This window comes from Castanea sativa, chromosome 8 (assembly GCF_040712315.1).
Source record: "Castanea sativa cultivar Marrone di Chiusa Pesio chromosome 8, ASM4071231v1".
NCBI classification, from domain to species: domain Eukaryota; kingdom Viridiplantae; phylum Streptophyta; class Magnoliopsida; order Fagales; family Fagaceae; genus Castanea; species Castanea sativa.
Genome location: NC_134020.1, coordinates 34299674 through 34325061, shown reverse-complemented (window position 1 = coordinate 34325061; position 25388 = coordinate 34299674). Strand labels below are relative to the sequence as shown.

General features: G+C 36.8%; 1 protein-coding gene across 6 annotated transcripts; it reads right to left on the bottom strand.

Moving 5' to 3' along the window:
* Nucleotides 1–698: 698 nt before the first annotated feature.
* LOC142608109 (E3 SUMO-protein ligase SIZ1) lies at nucleotides 699–20936 on the bottom strand. 6 transcript variants are annotated; one of them, XM_075779819.1, is made up of 19 exons: nucleotides 20738–20918; nucleotides 20454–20581; nucleotides 19212–19292; nucleotides 16990–17032; nucleotides 15000–15075; nucleotides 13808–13970; nucleotides 13502–13632; nucleotides 10041–10109; nucleotides 9471–9558; nucleotides 9291–9366; nucleotides 9121–9194; nucleotides 8770–8877; nucleotides 5126–5287; nucleotides 3382–3486; nucleotides 3210–3290; nucleotides 1916–3116; nucleotides 1695–1759; nucleotides 1053–1445; nucleotides 699–972 (listed from the first exon to the last, which is right to left on the bottom strand). In XM_075779819.1, exons 2-17 carry the CDS (start codon nucleotides 20475–20477, stop codon nucleotides 1701–1703), a joined length of 2541 nt encoding a protein of 846 aa, XP_075635934.1. In that variant the 5' UTR covers nucleotides 20478–20581; nucleotides 20738–20918; the 3' UTR covers nucleotides 699–972; nucleotides 1053–1445; nucleotides 1695–1700. The 6 variants fall into 6 exon arrangements, with proteins under 6 accessions (XP_075635934.1, XP_075635932.1, XP_075635935.1 ...); XM_075779817.1 differs by lacking the exon at nucleotides 1695–1759 and having other exon boundaries at nucleotides 20454–20503; nucleotides 20738–20936; XM_075779820.1 differs by lacking the exon at nucleotides 1695–1759 and having other exon boundaries at nucleotides 20788–20931.
* Nucleotides 20937–25388: the final 4452 nt, after the last annotated feature.

Here is a 25388-nt window from a genome sequence, read left to right as displayed (position 1 = left end):
TGAAAATTAACAAACAGAGCCAAGTGCCTCATATGGCACTCACTCATCTACTGGTTTTGATTGTTGCCCCTTGCAATCTACGCAACAGAGTGACAAATCCTATTGAAACCAATTAGAAGCTTGGGAATCATGTCAAAGGAAAGAAGAATCCTGTAGATTATGGTTACATGCTAGTGAGGGAGGGTGGAAATAGAGTTTTGACAATGCCATTAGCTCGGATTGTGTCACTCTGGAAGCAATGTCAATGCTTCTGGGAAAATTGTTCATGCTTGGAAGAACTTACTTTCAGTATCCCCCCATTTAGGCTGAAACTAACACAAGCCCCTAATGGCAGTTTAAAAAGCAGCCTCTTTGAAGCTTTCCTATTAATTTTTAAGGTGACTACTTGGGGGTGATTGAACCTATTCAAACTCGTGTGCCCAACTCTCACTGGTATATCTCTAATAAAATCAGAGACAGTATCTTTTATGTATTTTGCTGTCTGAAGTTGTGTTCATGTAAATCCTGGTTAAAATTTTATTGCCCGTAACCAGGCAGCCTCTTCCCTGGCACATGGGCACTTACCCATCTCTCTTATCCCTTCCTGCCGAGAGGATCATTGCATTTATTTTTGTTGTTAACAAAATATTTTAGCAACAACAAAATAAAAAATAAAAACAAGAAGAAGAAGAAGCTGGATTGAGAAAAGTGACACTCCGTGGAACAACCATTTGATGATTTTTTTATTTCTATAAATAACTGAATCTGAATGAACATTTACAGCCTATTTGCTCTCATCACAAAACAGAGACAAGATGACAGATATATGTATTCTTAAGGGGTATCACCCTTTCTACATCCAAAGGTTTTAAACCAAAGGATTTAATTCCTAATGTTCAAAGTTCAAAATAAAATGACAATCTGCTATACAATTTACCAGCACTGGACCTGCAGATCTTCAATGAGAATTTAGCAGAAATGCACGAAATAAACCTGTTAAAACAACAGTTATTATAAACACAACTTACAAGTATAAATGACAACTGGAAATGACATTCAAGCCAGTAACTTACCAACTTCAGAAAACAAATCTGCAGTAGCCAGGAGAGATCTTTCAATAGGTAATAACAGTTTTCTTGTGTTGTTTGCCGTAGATGCCTTGCACCAAATTCAAAACTTCCATTCCATTTCATGTGCACCAAAATGTCTCAACTTTGTTTGACTACAAATACAGAACTTGAGCTTATGCGGATCATAAGATCACTGTAAGATATGTTTTCTATGCCCAGAAAAAATTCAATCTATTAAAAAGGTCCAGTTTCTCTATTCAGAGTCGGAGTCTATAGAAAGATACAACCGCGGCCTTACAGAACGTTTTTGGCGAGGAAACGAGAAAGGGCTATCCTCTGATCTTTGTCTACTAGACTTGTCAGATTTAACATCATTCATACCAAGAAGCAAAGAAGCTGCACCAGGAAGAAAAGAACAATCAGCCCTACAATTCTGAAGAGATTAAACAGAAAACTTGCAGAAGGCCAGGTTTCAGTGTCTCCAAAATCAAATTACTGAAACAGTGCATTCACATGCTGATGCCGCACATCAAGATTCATGAGTGGATCATTCCCTGGAACTTCCAGGCTAAAATATGGCACCACACACATGCAAATAAATAAATGAAGGAATGTAAAAACCCATCTTGTCTCTAGATTCCAAACCTGGCTTCAAATCCTGAGAAAAATGTCTGGTAGAAACTTTCCGAAACTACTAGAATAATCTGTTACTATTCAAAATTCCAAGTGACAGCAATGGTGTCAAACAAAAGCATAAACACTTGTATAAAAGATCAAGCATGAAGCATTATCCAAACTGCCTATCAGGATATTGTCTCTGAAATTATAACAGAGCTATAGCAATTCAAAGTCGAAAGGGAACAAACCAGTATCAGCCAAAGAATCCAAGGTTCCATCTCCAGGTGGAATTTGCTGTCTCGAATTCAATCCATTTGGAGCCGCAGACTCACCATTACTGCCACTGGCACCACCCCCAAGCCTAAGAGAAATCCAATCCTCAGTACGAACACCATTTGATAAATCAGCCTGATCTCTCATATCAGTCTCTAGTGATGCAGCTGAAGGCCTTGTGGGAAGAAATATTTGCAGCGAGGGATCATCCGCAGCAAATGCAAAGGGATTATCAACTAAACCATCATTAATGTCAGTATCAGCACGACCAACCGAAGAATCTGGGACTAGGTTAGCAGGTCCCATGGCAGTCTCTGGAGTCAATGTATAGCCATTCATAGAGGTGGAACAATTCATAGAACCATGGTGTAAATTGACTAGGCTATCTGGCACATCTGGCACATCTGCCTCAGAACTAAATAACTGAAAACCTGGTCCTGCATGAGCTCCAGGCTGTAGTGACCAGAGGGGTGGCATCCCAAATTCATCATCATTGGCATTGAAAAGACTCATACATGCACCAGTTCCAAGAGGATCTTCTGGATATGTTTCAGAAATTCCAGGAAAAGTCATCCCACCAGCATCAGTTCGGTTCTTCTTATAGATGGTTCCAGAAGATACTAACATGCCATCCTCTCCCTCCGAGTCACTGAGAACAATAACTTCCGCATCCTCTACTAGTGCAGAGGGGTTTCGCCCTAATCCAAATGCTGAATCAACATTCAGAGACATGGAATCCATTTCAATCACATTGTTGTTAGAGTTGTCAAAATTCACTTCAGGATCCTGATTTACACTTGGATCTTCACTTCCTGTGGCACTGCTGCACATTGGAATAACTTTCTGTTCATGGTTTCCAAACCTCTCTTGTAATCTATTATCAGAAGACGTGTTCACATCTTCAGGTTTGCTGACTTCCCAGAAGCCATTACGATTCTTCCTTATACCGAGTTTCAAACCAGTATGACCTTCTGAAATACCTTCCTGTTTAATCTGCTTCATCCCTTCCATTTTTGATTTAACTTCCACATCAGGGACACAAAGAGTACCATCAGGAAAATGCCACTGTGCAAGCTCCCCCAGATCCCTCCGCTCACTTTCATTTTTAGTCTTTACACGCCAAGAACCATCAGGCTTCACCTCAATTTCCGTTACATCTTCTCCACAACCCCTCATCTGAAACACAATACCAGAATAAATTGTGTCAACACATCTTGCCAACAATCCTATGACAACTCTAAACTCAAAAAAGAACAGAAAATGTATTACCAGAGATGCAACACGATTGAAATAAGGGTCAATAATGATATTCTCCAATGCATAGTTCTTGAGACAAATGGGGCATTGCCACTGCAACCACAATCCAATGCTTCATTTAAACACAAAAATTCACTACAAAAGGACCACCCAAAAAAGCTTAGTATCATGTATTGAAGCTTACCTTTCTAGAACGTTGATTTAATTCCACAAAAACCTCAAGATCAAAACAACCCATGTGAACACAAGGTTTGAATCTTCCTGCGACCTTCATTCTTGAACCACTCATCTACATATTAGAGTAACAAATAAACATTTTTTTTTATAATAAAGATTTATAGATATCAAGGCAAGAGACACCCGAGTACACGGGGAGTCTACAAGGGTATACAATCAAATAAAGAAATTACATAAATAAACATAAACATAGCAAATCAGAACAATTGCTGAAACCTTGGAATCTAGCATTCACAACCCTTAACAAGAACCATTCACTTCTAGGTCAATGTAGTAAAGAAAATACAACCCAATACAAGTTTAATAGTAATCAAAATATGTAGAATTATGTTCAAGTGTTTGTATCACGAATCCTGCAGTATATTTATGTGCTACAAAAATTACCCCAAATCTGTAAAAGCCACCAAGGCATATGCCAGAGAAAGCACACATCTGCACCACATGAGGATAATAGCACCACCAAGACCATACAAGGTCAAATGGTAAGACCAACAAACCTCATATGTGATTCACAACATACAGGAGTTACAATAAAATAATATAAAAAATTATGGAAAGGAAGTCAAGGGAATAAGGCTAGTTTATTGACTGGTCAAACCAGATGGTAACTGCAGATATATGATCACGATAATGTGCATTTGCAGAGAATTTGAAGCAAAGAAAATGTGGAAGGGGGAAGGAGGGGAAGCTTCCACTCTAACCAATAATCATCATATTCTACTCAATTATTTACTCATTTCATTTTTAATCACACATCAAAACAATAAACAAAACGAACAAATCACATGATTTTAGGTGTGCTAGTGAGATGGCATTCAGGCATACTACCACCTTGCACTTGGGTGATTATGTCTCTTCGAATTTCAACATTAAACTTTGTCAACTCCTGTACCACTACCAGTATATTAAGCATGAAGCAAAAAGTAATAAGCAACATTATATACAGAAGCTAGACATTAATTTTAACCATCCTAGGTTTTTTTACCACAAGAAGTCCTAGTATACCTTTTTCATAGAGATAATAATAAGAACATGGTAGCAGCCTTTCCAGGTCTCAAGGTAACGACTATAACTCTTATAATTATTAATTACAGAAAATAAATAGCAATCCATTAATTTGCCCAACCAGTTGGATTGCTTCTTTTCAGAAACTTTCACAAGAACATTTCAAAATACTTTACAAGTAATGCGGTAGGATAAAGACATCCCATATTCTGCTTGTTAAGCTTTTCACTAAACAGAAAAGAGAAAAGGTGTAATTCAAGAACTAACAACATACTAAATGCTTTCCTGAGTAATTAAATTAGCTTATTTACACGCGCGCGCACACACACACGGCGCAAAAGTTATAGCCCCCAGAGCAGGGGGAATGGAAGATTCAAACTAGTGACCTGCTTAAAGAGGCATGATCCCCAACCGACTGTGCTACCCCTTCAGGTTGAGTAGTTAAAATTAACTTAGAAGCAGACAGATTACCAGTTTTATAAAAGAAAGGCAGGTAAATGAAATATATATATATATATATATATATACACAAATTTATATATTAAACACTGTATAGCTACATCAAGATTAATTATGTTTCCAGTGTGAAGTAAACAACTACCTTTTTTATTAAAGTATGTAGTGCATAACTACATGCCTAAATTAAAGAAAATATTTGTAATTCACAAATTTTGAAGTGGACTTACAGGACAACGTAGATTGACACCAAAATAATCTGCAACGACTTCTATATCACTGTCGCTATCAGCATTATCTGTAGCAGTTCCACCACCGACACAACGACAAACACGAGCAAGAGCGTCTTCCAGATGCTCTCCATCAGACTCTTTGGGAATTAAGTTGAGAATCTGGATGTCAAAGAAAAATCAACACCTCAGATGATAACCAAGGAAATGGAGAGTCAATTAACAGTGACAAAGGTTAGCAATAACTCTTGAGTTCTTAATATGAGTTATTATAATCTTTTTTTTTTTCTTTGAATTAAAACCCAAATTTGCCCACCTGGTTTTATCAATTTGCAAATTCAACAGAATGTAAAACTTACAGCTAAATTATTCAGACACATCAATTCAGCCAAACATGTCATGAAAATTATTTAGTGCACATATTCATTATGATGCAAATACTGAAGTCAAAATTTATATCAAATAAAACCATTTAAAGTATATCCCAAAACTACAAGTGCCATTCCTCAGGCATTATAGTGCTGCAATTAACTGGATCTATGGGCACAAGTTACAAAAGAATAACTTAACAATACTACAATGAAGACATAGACAAACTAATCACAACAAAATAACACCAGCACTAGTTCCAGTCTCCCAGAGCACTAACCAGGTAACAGATAATCATAAGCCAAAGGCTACACACCCTAAATGTGAATCACTGATTCAAAGTTTGGTAATGCCAAATTAAGAAGCATGGTGTGTTTGCCACACCAAGAACATGGCAAAAAAATAAATTTTTTTTGATAGGTAATCAGAAAGCTTTTATAAATGGTAGAAAAAAGAGACATACAAGAAGTTCATGATGATGAACAACAAGAAATAAAAGGAATAAACAGAACAATAAACCGAGGGGATTTAGGAAACTAAACCAAGGGAGAACAAAAACTCAAAGATAGAAGAAAAATCAGTAAAACCCCAACAACGAGACCACTCCAAAAGACTACGATGGCATAGAAGCTTTAACTCAACCAATGTCTTCTCTGTCCTCAAAGGATCAACGATTTCGTTCCAACCGCACAATCCACATTAAGCACCCTGGAACCAAGTTCCAAATGTCCGACTTATGCTTCCCATGCCATTGATGCTAGTAAGATAACAAACCCGCCATCGAACCTGGCATAACCCAAAGAATACCAAAGGCTTGAAGCATACAAGTCCAAAGGGAATGGGTAACAGGACAATGAAGAAGGTGGTTAACCGACTCTCCATCACTGCAACACACACAACACCTATAAGCCAAAGGGCGTCCCTTAAGCATTAGTTTATCCAAAGTGAGGATCTGACCATGAGCAGCAGACCACAAAGAGAACGCCACGCGCTTATGGCCTGTTTGGGAGTTTAGAGAAGGAGGAGAGTAGAGGGGAGTAGAGGGGAGGGGAGTAGTGGGGAGGAGAGTAGAGGAGAATGATTACCCTCCACCTTGTTTGGATGTTTTTATAATTAGTAAGGGGGAAGGGAGTAATTAGCCCTTCCCCTTGTTTTTAACATTGTAATTTTATAAATATAATAAGGGTAAATTAGGTAATTTACTTTATCAATAATTTTATGTGCTCTACTCTCCCTCCAAATCTCTCCAATTTGGGGGAATTAAAAATGAGGTGGTTGGAAGTAGTTGGAAGTAGTTGAAACCCCTTCAAACCCCTCCAAACCCCTCCCCCTCCTTCCTTAAAAAACTCTCAAACAAGGTAATTGAATTACTCCCCTTCACTCTACTCTACTCCCCCTCCTTTTTTAAACATCCAAACAGGCCATTAGGGATCTTTGGTTTCCAAACCCCCTTCCAAGGAAGCCAAGAATTCAAAACACCCCGGATCGCAAGGTAGTAAGACCGAGTGTCAAACTTACCATTCCCTTTAAGCCGCCAGTAAAGGGTATCTCTCCTACTACCCTGAGGAATACGAGTTTGGCTAAGCCGAAGAAGAGAATACGAAGCAGCCATCTTTATACACACACACACACACACACACACACACACATGGCTGGGGCAGTTGTGACATCATCCCAGAACGGCCATGCAAAAGTTGACAGAAAAAAAGAGGTTAAAAATCTGAGCAGCAATCAAGAGTGAAGGCCCTTGCACTCTCTTTCTCGTGTCCCAGATCAGATCGAACTATCTCTAGTCTTCTCTCTCTCCCTCTCATGATCTGCTCTAGTGCTCATTCACTGACTTATACGAACTCCGGTGACTCAAATTGGTGGTTATCAGCGCTACTGGGAGTACAATTGCTTGCTCTTTCTCTCTCTTGGCTAAACATGGTAGCATTTTTTGACCCTTTTTCTCTCAGCCATGAAAAAGCATGTGTTAGGATTTTTGTTTTTCCTTTTATGTGCAACTTTGGGGAATGACACTAAGTTTGGGGCTTTGGGCCTCTCTCTGGCTCTCTGCAGGTTTGCTCTTTTTTTTTTTTTTAATGATATTGTTAAAACTTAAAAAATAGTCAAATTTGTTTGATTATTATTACTCTGTTGCAGTTTGCATTGATAAACACAGCAGAAGAGTTGATTGCATTTTTTTTTCAATTATTGTTTTTAGTAGAGCACTTAAATCTCTTTCTTTTTTTTTTTTTAATTATTTATTTTGGTTGAAATATTTTAGATATGTTTTCAAATATTTTTATAGTTATTTTTTAAACATAAAATATATTAATGACACCTAAAATACATATTAATCAATTAATTGATTGGCATGTTTCCACTGTGTCATGTCATATTTTTCCAAGAATTTGTGTTTTGTGTCGTGCTTCTTAGATGCTAAGAGCAACAATAACTATTCTACAAATATCTACGGCTACCAGAATTAAATGACAAATATAATGATTGTCTTGCCTTTTTCTTTTTTTAAGTAATTTTCTCACTTTAATTTGCATCAATTGGTTCCTGCGTGATCAAATGCTTGGTAATATAAATGTTGGATTGAAATGAGAAATGAAGAAGAAAGCAAGCAAACCAGAATTTCACCAATCTTATTGTAAATAATATGTAATAAAACCCCATGTCATGTCCTATTTTTTAAAGAATTGCCATGTCTTTGTAGTGTTTGTCTGTGCTTTTAAGATGCCAAAAGTATCAGTAATTATTCAAAAAATACTAATAGCTACAAAAATTGAAAGACAAACAAAATGATTGACTTGCCTTCTCCTTTTTTAAGTAAATTTTCTCACTTAAATTTGCATCAATTGGTTCCCACATGATCAAATGCTCACTAATATAAAAAAGCTGGATTATAGCAAGAAATGGGGAAGAAAGCAAGCAAACAAGAGTCTGATTGTGAATAAAAAGGTAATACAACCCCTTTCCCCCCTCATCAGACACTAACAAACCAGACGCTTGATAAAGATTAATGAGCAATGCATCATATATGTGATTCCTAAATCAAATGAAGTAGGCATCACAGTTTACTTTCATTTCACGACAAATGGCCATGAACTTTCCCGGCACATTGTTCCATTTAAAAATCTATCTTTGAAGTTCCATAAAAACAGCATTTTAGAGGACAGCATAGCAATTTCCCTTCCCTTTACCAAAAGGCATAACTAAAGAAATTACAACTTTTATAACTAAGAAAACTCTTCCAAGTTGAATTCAAGCAAAATCAGAGATACCTGCTGAACACTGCGGCGCTTTACAATTCGAACACCTACGCAGAAAATGCGAGAATCACATCCTGTTAAGCAAATCTTATTAATTCCGTCTCTCGTATATGGTGTGATCTGAGACAACAAAAGTAAATTAATAAACTAAATGAATAACTTAGAATTTATTAATAAATAAATATATAAAACCAATAATTGTATGAAATACGTAGAAATAGCAATTTGATAAGCAATCACACACAGAAATCTGGCATATAAAAATAAATAAATGGGTGCACACACAAATATCAAGTTGGACCATAATAAAGACGTTGGTACATACAAGAAAAGGCTTATATTTAAGCAGGGGAAGAAACTCACAATTGGACCATCATCGCGACCATTAGCCCCAAGCAGTTGGGAGCCAGGTCTATTAATCGTACGAACAGGCATACCTGAAAGTTATATAAGACATGAGCAAAAGTTTTGCTTTAGACGCAGCCTAAAAGTATGATCATACAAAAGCATATCATTTGCCTTAATCACCATACCATTAACCTGCAGATCTGCAAATTGTGGCCACTGCATCCTAAATGGAACTTTGTCATTCAAGAGCATACACCAGGCCTAAAAAACAATATCAATATGCACAAATCAACTCATCTACAACTGAATCAGTTGTAAGTTCGCTATAAATCATTCTATACACTAATTGCAAGATACTAACCGACCTGAACATCATATTCTTGTTTCGACAGTAAGTCCTTGTCCGCCCTTGTGAGTTGAAATGATTTCTCCATACTTTGCACAGGGTTCGTACTGGACAAGACAAAAGGTTTAAAAAAAACCCACATATAAAAATCAAGTGTTTAGATCAATAATTGACCAAACACATTTAGAGCTTGTTTGGATGAGTGAGTTTCTAGATCATATCACTCAGTTTTCATAATTGAGTTCTCAAAACATGTGGGTCCCGCAAAAAATTTTATGTTTGGCTTGGTTTTCAACACTTGTTTCCATCACTCAAAACTCAAAAAATTGAGTTAGAGTGATGGAAACAGGAAACAGCAAAGGGGTGATTTCAAAAACTGAGAATTGAGTTATGAGTTTTGAAAACTGAGTTATGAAAACTGAGCTATCTCAAAACCAAACGGGCCCTTACTCTCTCTCTCTCTCTCTCTCTCTCTCTCTCTCAAAACAGTTCCATAAATATTTCCACTCTACTTACAAACCATTAATAAGGGGAAGGATAAAAAGTGAGATCCATTGTCAGCATAAAGGAAAAAACACGACAAACTCACCCATCAGTTGGAACACTTGTTGTAATCAACTTCACAGGAAATAAAGGATGTGCCATCGTAACCCAAAATCTGTACAGAAATAAACAGATCACAAATATAAAAAACTAGAGCTCCCAAAAGTTCATAAAAAGTAAGTTATATAACACGGGGGAAGAGGGGCAAATATATATATATATATATATATATATAGACACACACACCATAACAACTTATAGCATGATTAGCAGATGGCTCCTCAATCAAATGAATTATACCAAAAAGAAAAATATAAAACCAGATAAAAGCTTCAAAATGACAGAAATCCTCAAAAGGCTGCAGATACATTTTTGACACATTATGCTGCAGTCGACAGTAAGTACAAACAAGGTCGGGAATCGTTGTGCCTAAAAATAAAATCTCAAGCCTAGTATGAAGTATCTCAACAGCTCCACTTCTAAATCATGCCATTTTCAAAATTAATACCCTATTCCTAATTTAACATCTTCTTCATACAATTTGTTAACTAGAATGTCATCATATCTTCTTCATCCATAGCATATACCTATTTAACATTTTTGTTAATTTACACAACAGAAGAACTTCGTATTATGTGTAATTAAATGATAGGTACTAAGTTCCCTGCTTCCAACTATCTTTTCCTAATATCAAGTAGGGAATCAAGCCAATGACAGATGTCGTAAAGAAAAATCATTCTAACCCCAAAGGCATGTATAAAATTTAAACAATTCTATCATTTTTAGCATGCAGCTAATGTGAGTGGAGACAAGTACACATACAGTCAAGCCAACTTCCTTTTACTAAAGTAAAGAAAAAGGCAGGAGCACGAGAAGAAAAGATGATGGCAACAAGGCATCATATAAATATTTTATCATTTCAACTAATTTTAAATTCAAATAACTCCACATCATTTTTAGGCCACCTACAGGAATCAAACTTGCCAGTCAGCTTTAACTAGAGTAATGATATCTAGTGAATCATCAGCCATTTTCAACATCTTCTTCAATCATGCATAACAGCGCCTAAAGCCATCATATAAACTCAATTTCATCAACAAATAAGCACTTGTGCACTTTGTCCATCGCACTGAAATATTTTAAACAATATATGGATGGCCTAATTTATGTATTAACTGTAAAATCTGGTCCAAAGGTTTTTTTTCCTCTGATAAAGTACTATCTGGTCCAGAAATTCATGACCTCTTCCTCATAAACCTTTGGCTTCAACCAAAAGACCAGGAGAGTTACCGCATGGGAGCATCCCTATTGAACCAATGTCTCATCTAGTTTCAGGTCCACAAAAGAAAGTTGATTTTGTTGTATCTCCAAAAATATCAAAAGTTTTAATTTTAGAGTAACTTCACAAATCAAATAGAAATTATCATGAGAATCATTTAAAACATGTCTTTATGTTCTTAATATGCATGCCAAATTTTATGACAATTAGATGTTATTTACCATTCGATCCATAAACTCATTTTTATGTATAATTTTAATATACAAAGACTAGAAATTCAAACTTTTTATAAATGAGATAGCTATTGATCTCTAATCATGTTGAAACTTTGAAAGCATTTAGGTTATAAAAAAAGAACATGCACTCCGACAGTGTATTTTACAAAATTCACATCCAATAAAAAAGTATAGAATGGTGTAATCAAACCGTTGCACTACATGTCTTCACTTCTTAATACGCATGCCCGATTTCATGCCAATCGGATGTCATTTACTATAAACTCTTTTTTATGTATATTTTGAATATACAAAGACTAGAAATATAAAAAATTTATAGACAAGATAGCCATTAATCTCTGATCATCTTGAAATTTTGCAAGTTTGGGTTTATTAGAAGATGTAATCAAACGGTGGATTGGTCAAAAATTCACATCCAATAAAAAAATAAAAAATAGTGTAACATAGATTAAAGTTACACTAGGTGTAACTTTAACCAATCATTTAAATTTTTTTTATCATTAATGCAATTCTTATTGATATCAAAAAATAGTCACCCAACTTTGTTGGGAGTATATAGCTAGGGACCAAACAATCAATCACACAATCCTACATATACAGATGAGACTCCTCAAAAATTACACCCCAAAAGAACGCAGATAAAGAACCCCTTCCAACCATGGTTTTGAGTACAGTGAAAGAACCGAAAAAGGGACTGATTATCGGTTTTCTGGTCGGACCGGGGTCCAACCGATGGCCAAACTGGTAACGTCATAAATAATTTAATTAATAAATAAATAATTATAAAAAATAATAAAATTAAATAAATAAGAATATAGCTATTGATATTTACAAAAAAAAAAAAAAGATATTAAATTTTATAAGTATTTTCATGTTAAATTTAACTCAAATTAAAAGAAAAATAAATTATCATTTTTTTTAGAGGAAGAAAAAGAAGTTAACCTAAACAAACCACCAAATAAAAAAGGTCATGGTTTTAAAGTTTTATAATCATATATAATTTTCAGTATTTTTAGCAAAATCATTATTTAATTTAAAAAATATTTATCTATGTTAATATAATTTCACATCTAAATATTTCTTCTTAAAAAATTGCATTTATTATAAAAATATTTTATGCTTGTCCTTCTCTTGAATATTGCAATAACCTTACCGTGTTAAGGAAGTGCTGTATCAAAAAAAGGAAGTGCAAATAAATGTAGAATCAGTGAATCACAAAATGGTCTGCCACTCCCACCTAACCATCAACTTGGCCAAAGGATATCCACCCACAATTATACCAAACTTTTTAAAAAGCTTGTCCTCTCCTCTCCTTGTCTAAAAGGTGTAAACAAATTGCTGAAATCTCTCTCTCTCACTCTGAAGAAGAAGCAGCGGCAAAGCTGGAGTTTCCTCTCTCTCTCTGTTCCTCCAAAGCTTAGTTCGACTCCTCGCCCAAACCAAGAGATATTTCTTATTTCATAATCATTTTCTCACATATTCTTAAACAAATATGAGATTTTACCCAATCTAAGTGTCTCCCCAAATCTCCTTTTATCCTTGATCTGAGATTTTACAAATTAGAGAACAGCAATCTTGCACCTTCCTCGTCAGAAGCCAAAAAGTTGAAGAGAATTTGCCATGAGAAGCAGAGAAGAGGTAGTGAGGGCCATGATCGGCCAATAACCGGTTCAACCATACCGGTTTCCGGTTTTACGATTGAATCGGCCGGTTTTTGGTTATTTCCGGTTTTTGAGTGATTTCCGGTTTTTAAACATAACCAGACCGGACTAATGACCAGTTCCTGGTTAAACCGGTCGGACCATCAAGTCCGGTTTTTAAAACCATGCTTCCAACAACAACAGTAAAAAAGACCCAAAAAAGTGAGGCTAAAAGATTGCCAACAGGTACAGTACCAAACCAAAATAGCCATACCAAAAATCTCAATAAATAAAACAGTAATGGCATGCCCGCATGCAGTTCAGAAAACAAATTAGAACATGAGATACATACGGGTCAGCTCGACTGAGTCGACAGATTTCACAATAAAATTTGTCGGGTACTGGGGGGATGCCTTCCATGGGTCTTTCTGGAATTATAACACAACCGATATGTTGCCACACGTTGCACCTTGAATCCTCACACTGCAAAGTAAAACAGGGACACGATGCATTGCCAATCAATTGAATGTCTTAGAAGCAACTGCAACTTATGTGATTACCAATATATCAAAATGAATGGCACTACACATCCATTGAATTAATTACAATCCAAGTGTCTAGAGAGAGAAAAAAACCATCAACTATTAACTATACCTACCTTAATTTTTGACTCTATATCCAATGAATTCCCACAAAGACATCGAACCTTTGTCTCAGGTTGGAAGTGTTCGTCATTTTCCCCTTTAACTTTCACATTACTACTATCTGACACGCCTGGTGCCTTTGATGCTAAATCAGTAGCTCCAGATACCTGCATTTTTCTGGGAATACAAAAGATGCATGCATGTCAAAGAGGGGAAAGAGGCAAAAGAAAGGAGTTAAAGCATGCTATTTGAGCAGACAGAAGGTATTATTAACCATAGATGCACAACTAAATAGTAAGTAGAGGTATTAGAAAGCCAATATGTGGCATTACCATCAACTAGGAAGCACGGACACAGATACGGGTATGGGTACCGGTATAGGTACGGCACGGCTACTTTTGAAAAATTAGAACACAGGTACAGCAGGGATACGTATATTAATTAATTATATATATATATAAATATATAAAAAAATTTCATAATAAAAATATTATTTGTTTTTAAATAATAAAAAGTTCTTTTAGAAGCATATTAAAGCCTAGCCAATTATAATATATATACATGTGTACTGTCTACCTAGATAATGCAAAAGAATTGTAAAAAGTTAAACTACCTGGCTTGATAGGTGGTGGACTTCAACTCATAAAAGAGAAAATTTTGAAAAGAAGCACCTACTTACACATCTTTTGTTCACGTGGATGGCTGGAGATAAAATAGCCTTTCATGTGTAACAGTGAGGCAAACAAAACAATAAAAAGGTACACACGAACATGACAAGGAGGGCAAAGGGGGAAAACTGTAAAAGAGAAAATTAGATCTAAGAGCTGAAGAAGAAGAAGAAGAGATCAACGTGGGAGGAGGGGAAGAAGAAAATTGGCGTGAGAGGAGGAAGAAGAACAAGATGATCGGCGGGGGAGATTGGCATGAGAGGAAGAAGTGGGAGGAGATTGGCATGAGAGGTGGTGCGTTTCAGCCATTTTATTTTTGGGCACAGGCCATGTTCCAACCGTGTACCTGCCGTGTCCCGCAATTTTTCAACAAAAACAAATGGCTGGGACATGCATGAAGCCGTGTCCAACGCGTTTCCCATGTCCTGTACGTGTCGGACATGGGCACAGCAGCCCAAATGCCATGTCCGTGCTTTCCAGACCATCAATAACATTGCCAATCAAATCATGGAAGAAATACATTATACAAAAGGCAAACCTATATGTGTCATCCACTAGTTTTGCCACTTTTTCCTTTTCAACAGCATTTTTCTTGGCCCCCCACGGTTTGGAAACTGTAAAAGAAATAATATTGAAACTTACAGTTCTTATAAAGCCACAAAACCTGTCACATTTGGGAATAATAAAACCAAAGTACAAAATCTGAAGTAGAAAGCACATAACACAAGAGCTAACATGCTTACGAAATATTCCAAAGCATTACAGATAGACACGTATATTCAATTCCCCCACCACCAAGCAAAATGACACATCCACATTAATGGAAAAGAATGGTAAAAAAATAACATGAATCAATGGCATCAATGGAAAAGAATAACTAAGTTTGTTCAAAGAATTAACAGATGCTTAAAATACAAACAAATACTTCCTCGGTCCTTCTTTGTTTGTCCAGTTTAGAAAAGCTAACTTTTATAGAGAAAATTATTTAAAGTATTAACTCTTCGAAATCGCCCCTAAAACTTCCAAGAATTGTTTTATTGGTGAGTTACACACACACTCAATGGGTCTTTTTAACCCACAACCTCAGCCAGTCACCCTCCATCCCATTATCATGGGAGGAGGAAGTGAGTTGAGCTATAGCTCATTGGCTATAAACTTTCCAGAAATTAAACCTTAATAAATCAAGGGCAGGGTACATTGGGGATTTAGTAAATTAATGACTGTTAACTTTTTAAACTGGACACATTTTGGGACAGCCAAAAATGGAATATTGGACAAACAAAACAGAATAGGGGGAGTATAAAGTCCAAAAAAAATGTTAGCCTTTACATGTAATAAGATCCTTTGAGAAATCACAACTCCTTAACTTCAAACTATTCTTTCAAATAAGATTTGAATTCAACATCTTAAGATTCTATGATACTAGAATCATAGGGCTTATCAGTTTCCATGTTGGTAAGACGATTTTAATGAAAATGCAGAGCAAGCCCTACTCTAATACCACAAGCAGCTACACACAGTGCTGTTAAAAGCGCGCTCAAGCTCAAAACTTGAAGCCCCAAGGCTCCAACGCTTTTTGCCTCAAAAGTTAAGCTCATTCAAAGATGCACGCTTTTTTGAGCTTTTTCAAAAAGCTCAAAGCGTGCTTTTTAGAGATTTTTTATATTTTAGAGATTTTTTATATTTAAAAAAAAAAAAAAAACCAAAACTGAATTAAAGCTATAGGATCTTGACATTATTGATATAAACTATTGATTTTGTATATTTTTAGTGCAAATTACTTATAAAAAAAAATATTTTGAGTATAACTTGTTCTAAAACCCAACCCACAACCTCCCAGATCTTCTCTATTTTTATTTTTTCTCCCTGAAACAATAACCCACCTAGCTCCTTGGTACCAATTGCCATGTTGCAATGACCTCGTATTCTTAGCTCATTCATGGAAAAAAAAAAAACATATGATATAATATATGTGGTAATTGTTTAGTTACTTTAGTGGTTGATTTTGAACATAGCAAACTAATTCTTCTAGAGTTATAGTCATTAAGTGATTAAATTATTAACTAATATTACTAATTAGTCATAGGGCATTATAGATATAGGAGATTTAAGAAAGGATATTACATGGAAGTATTGATATCTAGCTTATCCAAAAAAATAAAATGACTCGCAATTTTTGTGTTAAAATTGCAAAAGTAAGGCATATCTAATTGTCATATAAATTATATAAAAAGTTTTATTTCAATTTATATGATAATTTGATCATTTGATTGTTGCATTTCTCATTAATAATAATTTTAAAATTTTTAAAATTATTTTTTAAAAATGTGCGCTTCACTTCAATCAGGCGCGCGCTTGCGCTTAAGTGCGCCCCTCGCTTTTACCAACACTAGCTACACATGAAAGAGGAGGAGAGAAAAGGGGGAGGGGGGGTGACACAACTAGGAAAATAACATGAAATTTAAAGTAGCAACTAAGATCGTTTAAACATTTGAATTTGCAAAGAAATAATGGAAGAAGACTTTTACCTGGATCATCAGAGAGGAGGGCTAAAATCCGATCAACAAGGTCCTACATCCAATATTCATAAACAATTCAAGTATTTCATTCCATATAATTTAGAAATATAAAAGATATTGCATATAAAAAATTCATTGCGATACACAGGCTCATTAACGGATAAATAATGAATCAGCCGAATTTGGGCTAAATTTTTTGCGAGTTTTATATTCTCTCTCCAGAAAATCCAGCCAGTCATACTCTCTTGAATACAAAAATGAAAGGAAATTACACAGCTAATGGAAATCTTGACTTTTGCAAAACTCAAGCAATCCAAGCTTAGATTGGCAGTGCAAATGCCGTAATGAGGAAGAATGAGAAAGAGACAGATTGCAAATAAAGCAAGCATACTATAAGGTGCAAAAAGGTACTATTAAAAATCATTGATAAATCACCTTAATAAATTGTGACACAATTTAAACAGAGAGAAAGGGAAAAAAGAACAATGAAATCCTCAACGAATTCATATGTGCACAAGAGTGAATTGGTTCCAATAGGGGAGGTTGATGATGTGCATGCCCTGGCTAATATTTTGGGCTGTAAAGTTGGTTCTTTGCCTATGTCTTATCTTGGCATGCCGTTGGGGGCTTCACACAACTCCCCTTCAATTTGGAATCCCATTTTGGAAAAAATTGAGCGGAAATTAGCCGGGTGGAAGAAGTTGTATTTGTCTAAAGGGGGTCGATTGATGTTACTCAAGATTACGTTATCTACTCTTCCTACCTATTTTCTATCTCTATTCACCATTCCTACTTATGTGGCTAATAAAATTGAAAAGTTGCAAAGAGATTTTCTATGGGGTGATAGCAAGATTCATCTGGCTGGATGGGATAAAGTTTGTGCGCCTATAGCTAGCGGTGGCTTGGGGATAAGAAAACTTACCACTTTCAATAAGGCCTTACTGGGGAAATGGTTGTGGCGGTTTGGGAAGAAAGAGGATCGGTTATGGAGGAGGGTGCTAGTTTCAAGATATGGGGAAGAGTGGGGGGGTTGGACCTCAAAGCTAGGTAAGGGAGCTCAGGGGTGTGGTTTGTGGAGAGGCATTCGCATGGGATGAGAGGATTTTAGCAAAAATTGTCAGTTTGTTGTTGGGGTGGGAATAGAGTGAGGTTTTGGCAGGATGGGTGGTATGGGGATCAACATTTCCAATTGGCTTTCCCAAGGCTGTATGGTATTACCATTGACAAGAAGGCATTTGTAGAAGCTTCTCTATCAAGGCAGGGGGCGGAGGATAAAAGAATTTGGGGTGTTCGTTTTAGTCGATAACTCAATGATTGAGAGACGGATCAAAGGCTGCATTTTCTCTGTATATTGGGAGCTAATACTCCTCCTTTGGATGTTGGGGACCGGTTGAGATGGAAGTTGAAACCTAACGGGAATTTTGACATCCGGTCGTATTATAACAAATTGCGAAATTCCCCCTCAATTGTCTTTCCTTGGAAAGGTATACGAAGAGTTAAGGCTCCTAGACGGGTTTCTTTTTTTGTTTGGTGTGTTGCTTGGAATAAGATCCTTACGGGTGATAACTTGAGATTGAGGAGATTTGATTTTGTAGACCAGTGCATTATGTGTCGGCATTGTGGAGAGACAGTAGACCACTTACTTCTTCATTGTGAGATGGCTCATCGGTTGTGGTGCTTTTCCTTTTATTACTTTTGGCTTGTCTTGGGTTATTCCTAGATCGATCCCAGATTTGCTTTTTGGATAGTGGAATTGGTTGGGGAAGCATTCGTCTCAGATTTGGAACTGAGTTCCGTTATGCATCCTATGGTGCATTTGGAAGGAACGGAATCAAAGGACTTTTGAAGACCTGGATAGCTCCGGTGCTTGTTCTTTTAGTGGGACTCTCTTTGATTGGTCTCGAGCTTGGGACTCAAGTCTAGTGATTCCCTCCCTTCATTTCTTAGCTCTCTTTCTCCTTTGCAATTAATATGTTGTCTTGGTTTCTTTTTTGTTTTCTTTCTGTTTTTCTTCTTGTACTTCCTGCGTTTGCTCTATGTTTTTCATGCATAGAGTAGCCGTTCATTTCTATATCGTTCTTACTTATCAAAAAAAAAAAGCTACAGAATGTGAAAGCACAGTTAGATGAGATCCAACACTCGGGCAGCTTCATTTTTCTTTTTACACAACCATATTTGCACTTAAGATAATGATGCCAGTAGCAACAAAAGAAATAATTCTGGCATCTCACCTGCTTCTTCCCTTGCTTTGAAAGACATAATTGAGTGAGGACATCCTTGAGCTCTTTTATTCGGAAATAAGCTAATTTATCCTACAAGCAGAAACAGGAAGTTGGCATAAAAATACTCAAATAGATAAACACCAACCAACAATCTTAAAAATACAGAATCAAGAAAATTTAACTGAAAACCCAAAAAAAATACATGCTCCTTCCTTTCCAGATTTAAGGTTGAGCATATGCAAAGCTCCATATAGTGAAATCTCAACAAATTCCAGATCTAATCAGTTTCCAGATATCTTCTTTCCTACACTGCATTAATGTGCTTTGAAAAGTATGCACTTTGATTTAAAAGATATCTATCCATAAAGAAAATAGATAATCACCTCCATGGATTGCTCATTAAAGGTGCCAGGTATGAGAAGGGGAAAACAAGATTAACCTGGCACCAACCTATATTCTCATAATTTTTGAAGTCAGCTATGGATCCTCGAGAGACTAGTCAGGGTTAAGCACATGTATTTTGTTCCGTCATACTATTCTTATCTCCTTTAGTGAACAGCATAATAAATAAATAGATAAAAACATTTATATCAATTTATCGACTCAAACAACACTTCCCAATGTTTGCTTATAGCTTGAAACAAGAATACTAAGTAAATAAGCTCCTTTCTTTTTACGGATACTTCAACACACAGCTCTCTCCCCACCATTTATTCATGAGGGAGGAGACACAATTTAGTTCAACTACAACTAGCATGAAGTATCCTATAGTTAACAACAAACTACTTTATATAAAGACAAAATTGGAATCCGTCAATAAAGCAATAACGCTGCATCTATTGCTCGGGACGAATGGAGGTGCAGCAGTTGCATAGAAAACCAAGTAGTAGCAACACCTTCGGTGCTGCCTCATTCCAGCATCCACTCTATATACTAACAAAAATGATAACAACCAAGAGGTAGCAGTCGAAGCCATTTGAGTTTACATCATCAAATATATCAATAACCAAACTAAGCACAACAACATCGCGACCATTAACTTGTCAGCTAAATTCAACACATCATGTAAGCCGCATGATCGCGCGGCGTAAATTCCATCTCAACAGTAATCAAATTAACAAACAGTATGAATTTACAAAATAACACAAACATATTAAAAAAAAAAAAAGTAAAATTTAAAAGTTCAAACTAAACACAGTGAAACAAATAATTTAAAAAATTAAAATTAAAAACAGAAAAGTAGCTATATACCTTGCAACTAGCTACCAAATCCATTTTTCTTAACCCCAAAAAATTAAAGCCTGTAGTCGAAACAAACGGATTACCAGTCAGCAAACCAACAAAACCGACCTCATAGTGCTCCGCAAACAACAATCGATCTAATCAAAAAAAAAATATCAAAATTATACACCAAAAAAAAAAATCAATCGAATTTTATTTAAAAACAAAAAACAAAACAAACTAATCAAAGGAAATTTAGAATCGAAAATCAAAACCCTAAGTGAAAATATTCTGAGAATCGATTTAAATCTTACGAAGAAATTAAAGGCCGATTGGAAAGAATTTAGGGATTTGGGAAACTCACGCCGACTTCTTTTTTTTTTTTTTTTCTCCTCTCTTTCTACCCAATCGAACTCTCTGACCTGTTTGCGTTTTGCGTATAGCGTTTCTTTTTTGACCGATGACCCAACCAGAAAACCAAATCCCCTATTACTTACTACAAAGTTCGGACCTATCGACGATTATCCAATCCGGTTTTTTCCACGAGAACAAGTCCGGGTTCGGCTTCGGTGCGCTCACGTGTAAAGATTATGTGGCACGCGCGCTTTTGCTCCCGGGAATTATCGGGTGCGGGACAGGGTTGTTTTTCTCTCCGTGGCCTTAGGCTGTTATGATTTTGCCACGTATCCAATCTAGTTACCGAAAGAGGAATCGGACGGCTCGGAAGATTTTGCATTTTAAAAAGCTTTTTTTGACCTCTTTATTCGTGGGAATCAAAGTAAGTACTTTAAATGAATGTGGGGTTGTAACGTTAGGTATTGACGTGGCATGATCATGGAGGCGGAGTGAAAGTCCACCACGAGTGGGTCCCACAGAAAAGTGTGAATATCAAAGTAACCTAAACAAGAGAAGATGGACTCAAATTGCTAATGCGTCCCCCCCTAGACACGCCCGCAGTGAGACGGTACACAAACCACTTTTCATGGACTCTCCTTTTTTTCCTTTTCTTTTCTTTTTTCTTTTTTGAATAAATAGACCACAGTCGGTACGCTACGCTGGCATATGTCCATTTTTTTGTTTTTATCCCAATAATGGATAATTTTTATTAAAAAAAAACTTTGGAAGAATTTTTTTTTTTTCTTTTTTCAAAATGTTAAAAAGTTTATTTCTATTTGGAACCACTTATTTAGCTAAAACTAAAAAATTTTTGCTAAAAATACTATAAATAAAGAAAAAAATTAGCTGAAATAGTACAATAGGACTGATAAATAATACTAAAAACAGTGGCGGAGTTAGAATTTCAATTTAGGGGCAAGATTTAAATAAAATATTAAACAAAAATAACCTAAAAAAATTAATCAATATGAATATCCAAATGAATAAAAAGTTGTAAATAACTGTAATTGTCATACAAAATTTAATATAAATGTAAATGTAAACTATTTTTTTTTTTCATTCCAAGTTTAATTTATTGAATAGGCTCTGACTTTTTTTTCGTTTTTTTAAATTGTTGCATAGTCATTAACAAACAAAGTAAAAAATTAATCTAAATACATAAAGTTTAAATATTTAATTTAATTCTTTAAATTCACAACTCCTTATTATATACATAACTTCCAATGACAATTATATGAAAAAGTGTAACTCCTATAACGGTTGTGGAACTTATCCTTGAACCTTCGAACCTCACCAAATATAGGGAAAGTTACAAATCTAATAACCATTTCTTTCAGACCAGACAAAGGTACGTTTTTACAATTCCTGAAAAGTTGGAACTCTAGAATTTAAGAGAGAAACTAACTTTGGTATCGGAGGGTTCTTGGCCGGTCAACCCCGGTCACCCTTGATCGTTTGTTCTTCCTTTTCAGGCCTTCAAAATAGTCGCTAGCCCTTTGAAGCACGAAACATCCAGTCTACTGATTTTCTTCGCATCATCAGTTGGCGCTGTCTGTGGGAAAGTGTTATTTAGATTTTTGATTACTTGTGTTTTCACAGTTCGAATTTCCTAGACAAAAGGCTGTATGGTTTGAACAAGATCAAGGGCTACTAGCTTGGTTCAGCAAGATACCCCCAAACACTGTGGGCTCATTCGAAGAGTTGAGTAAGTTGTTTGTTAACAATTTCATTGGAGGACAATGCCACAAGCGTTCCTCTTCCAGTTTGCTAACTATAGAACAAGGGGAAAATGAGAGTTTGCGGTCCTTCATTACTTGGTTCAACAGAGAAGCTTTGACGGTGGATGACAAGTTGCTATTGGCTGCCTTCTACAATGGGGTCAACTCTGACTTATTCATTCATAAGCTTTACGAGCAAGAGCCACAAACCATGGTTGAACTCGTCCATTCAGCCCAAAATTTGATGAATGCGGAGGATGCAATCATAGCCAAGAAGAGGAAAAGAGCAGAGCGTGTGGAAGCGAATCACCCACGTTATCTTGAGTAGGGCCCCCGTTCAAAGAAGGTACGGGCAGGAGAGAAGAAAGATAGAGATAGCAAGAAACCGAGTTCTTCGGTGAGGAATCAGCAATACACTCCCTTAAATACGCCCCTCGAGCAAGTACTTATGCAAATCAAGGATGACCCGTCCTTGAAGTGGCCAAAGAAAATGAAAGGAGATCCCAACAAGCGCAATAGAAACAAGTATTGCCGCTTCCACAGAGACCATGGGCATGACACAGACGAGTATTTTGATTTGAAGCAGCAGATAGAGAATCTAATCAAGCAAGAAAAGTTGAGGAACTTTCTTGGATGAGATTACAAGGACGAGAAGTTGAAGGCAAAGGTGGAGGATTCGTCACAACCCCTACTTGGAGAGATAAGAGTTATTATAGGAGAAACCTCAACAGGTCAGTCATCCAAGTTAAGGAAGACATACCTAAAGGTGATACAAAACGTCCACCTGTTTGGACGATCTCCAAGGATGAGGGGAGTTGACGAGCAAGCCATTACATTCACGAACGAGGATGCTGAAAGAGTTCACCACCCTCATGACGACGCAATCGTCATTACCCTGCTTATTGCTTATTACACGACTAGAAGGGTGTTGGTAGACAATGGCAACTCAACGGACATCTTGTATTATCCCACCTTCCAACAAATGAGGCTAGGACGAGATCAGCTTCGTCCAGTGAATTCACCCTTGGTAGGATTTGGAGGAATGAAAGTGCAACTTGCAAACACCATTACATTGCCTGTGGTGGTCGGAGCATACCCGCAACAAATAACCAAAGAGGTAAACTTTCTCATTGTTAATTATTCATCATTATACAATGCTATTATTGGAAGGTAGTAACCTCTACCTACCATTCGTTTGTCAAGTTCCCGACTGAGTATGGAGTGTGTCAAGTACAAGGAGATCAATTAGTCGCCAGAGAATGCTATTTGGACATGTTGGCTATGGACGAGCACTTGTAGACGATGAACATAGGTGAAAAAAGGATCATTGCGGAGCCCACTGAGGTACTGGAGGATATTCCTTTGGACGAGAACAATCCTGAGAAATTTACTAGGGTTAGGGCGAGTATGGAAAAGAAGACAAAGCAAACCTTGGTCCAGTTCTTGAAGAAAAGCTTTGATGTGTTTGCGTGAGTCACGAGGACATGCCAGGTATTGACCCTAGTGTCATTACCCATCGTCTAAATGTGTATCCTCACTCCAAGCCTGTCCGTCAGAAGAAGAGGGTTTTTGCTCCTGAACGAGACGAGGCCATCAAAGAAGAGGTCCAGAAGCTAGTCACAACAAAATTTATCCGGAAAGCCTATTATCCAGACTAGTTAGCTAATGTGGTTATGGTTAAGAAGGCCAATGGCAAGTGGAGGATGTGCGTGGACTTTACTGATTTAAACAAGACTTGCCCCAAGGACAGTTATCTATCGCCACGCATTGACCAGCTGATGGACTCGACAGCGAGTCATAAACTACTGAGTTTATGGACGCCTTTTCAGGCTACAACCAAATAAAGATGGACGAGGTAGATCAAGAGAAAACCTCCTTCATTACTAGCCATGGGTTATTTTGCTATAAGGTGATGTCTTTCGGTTTAAAGAACGTGGGGGAGACTTACCAAAGACTTGTTAACCATATGTTTCGTCCATAAATCGGGCGGAATGTGGAGGTTTATGTGGATAACATGCTGGTGAAGAGTTTGGATGAGGAGAAGCATCTAGACGACCTTCAAGAAACCTTTAATACACTTAGGCGGTATACCATGAAGTTGAATCCAAGCAAGTGTGCTTTTGGAGTTTCATCAGGGAAGTTCCTGGGGTTCATGGTTTCACATAGAGGAATTGAGGAAAATCCCGAAAAAATCCAAGCGATACTAAATATGGAGCTACCGAAAAATATCAAAGAAGTCCAATCTCTCATTGGATGAGTTGCCGCCTTTAACAGGTTCGTTTTGAAAGCTACTGACAAATGTTTACCATTCTTTAAGGTTCTTAGAAAGGCATTTGAGTGGATGGACGAGTGTCAGAAGACTTTCCAAGACCTTAACGCTTACCTCACCACAGCACCTTTGCTGAGCCCATTCGTACCTGGTGAAGAATTATATTTGTACTTGGCGGTGTCCCCACATGCAGTGAGCTCGGCATTGGTAAGAGAAGAAAGGTGGATTTAGAAGCCGGTATATTATACGAGTATGGCGCTGAGAGGAGCGGAAGGACAATATCCAATGATGGAGAAGCTAGTCTTTGCTTTAATCACAGCTTCCAGGAAATTAGGACATTATTTTCAAGCTCATGTTATTAATGTCCTAACAGATCATCCCCTAAAAAAACAATGAACAAGTTGGAAGCCGCAGGATGATTAATTCAATGGGCTATGGAGCTTAGTGAGTTCGATGTCCGGTACCAACCAAGGAGCGTGATAAAGGCACAAGCGTTGACAGGCTTCATTGCGGATTCACTCCCAGTCAAGACGAGCTGGACGTAGAAACTCAAAGGTGGGTTATCAATGTAGATGGCTCGTC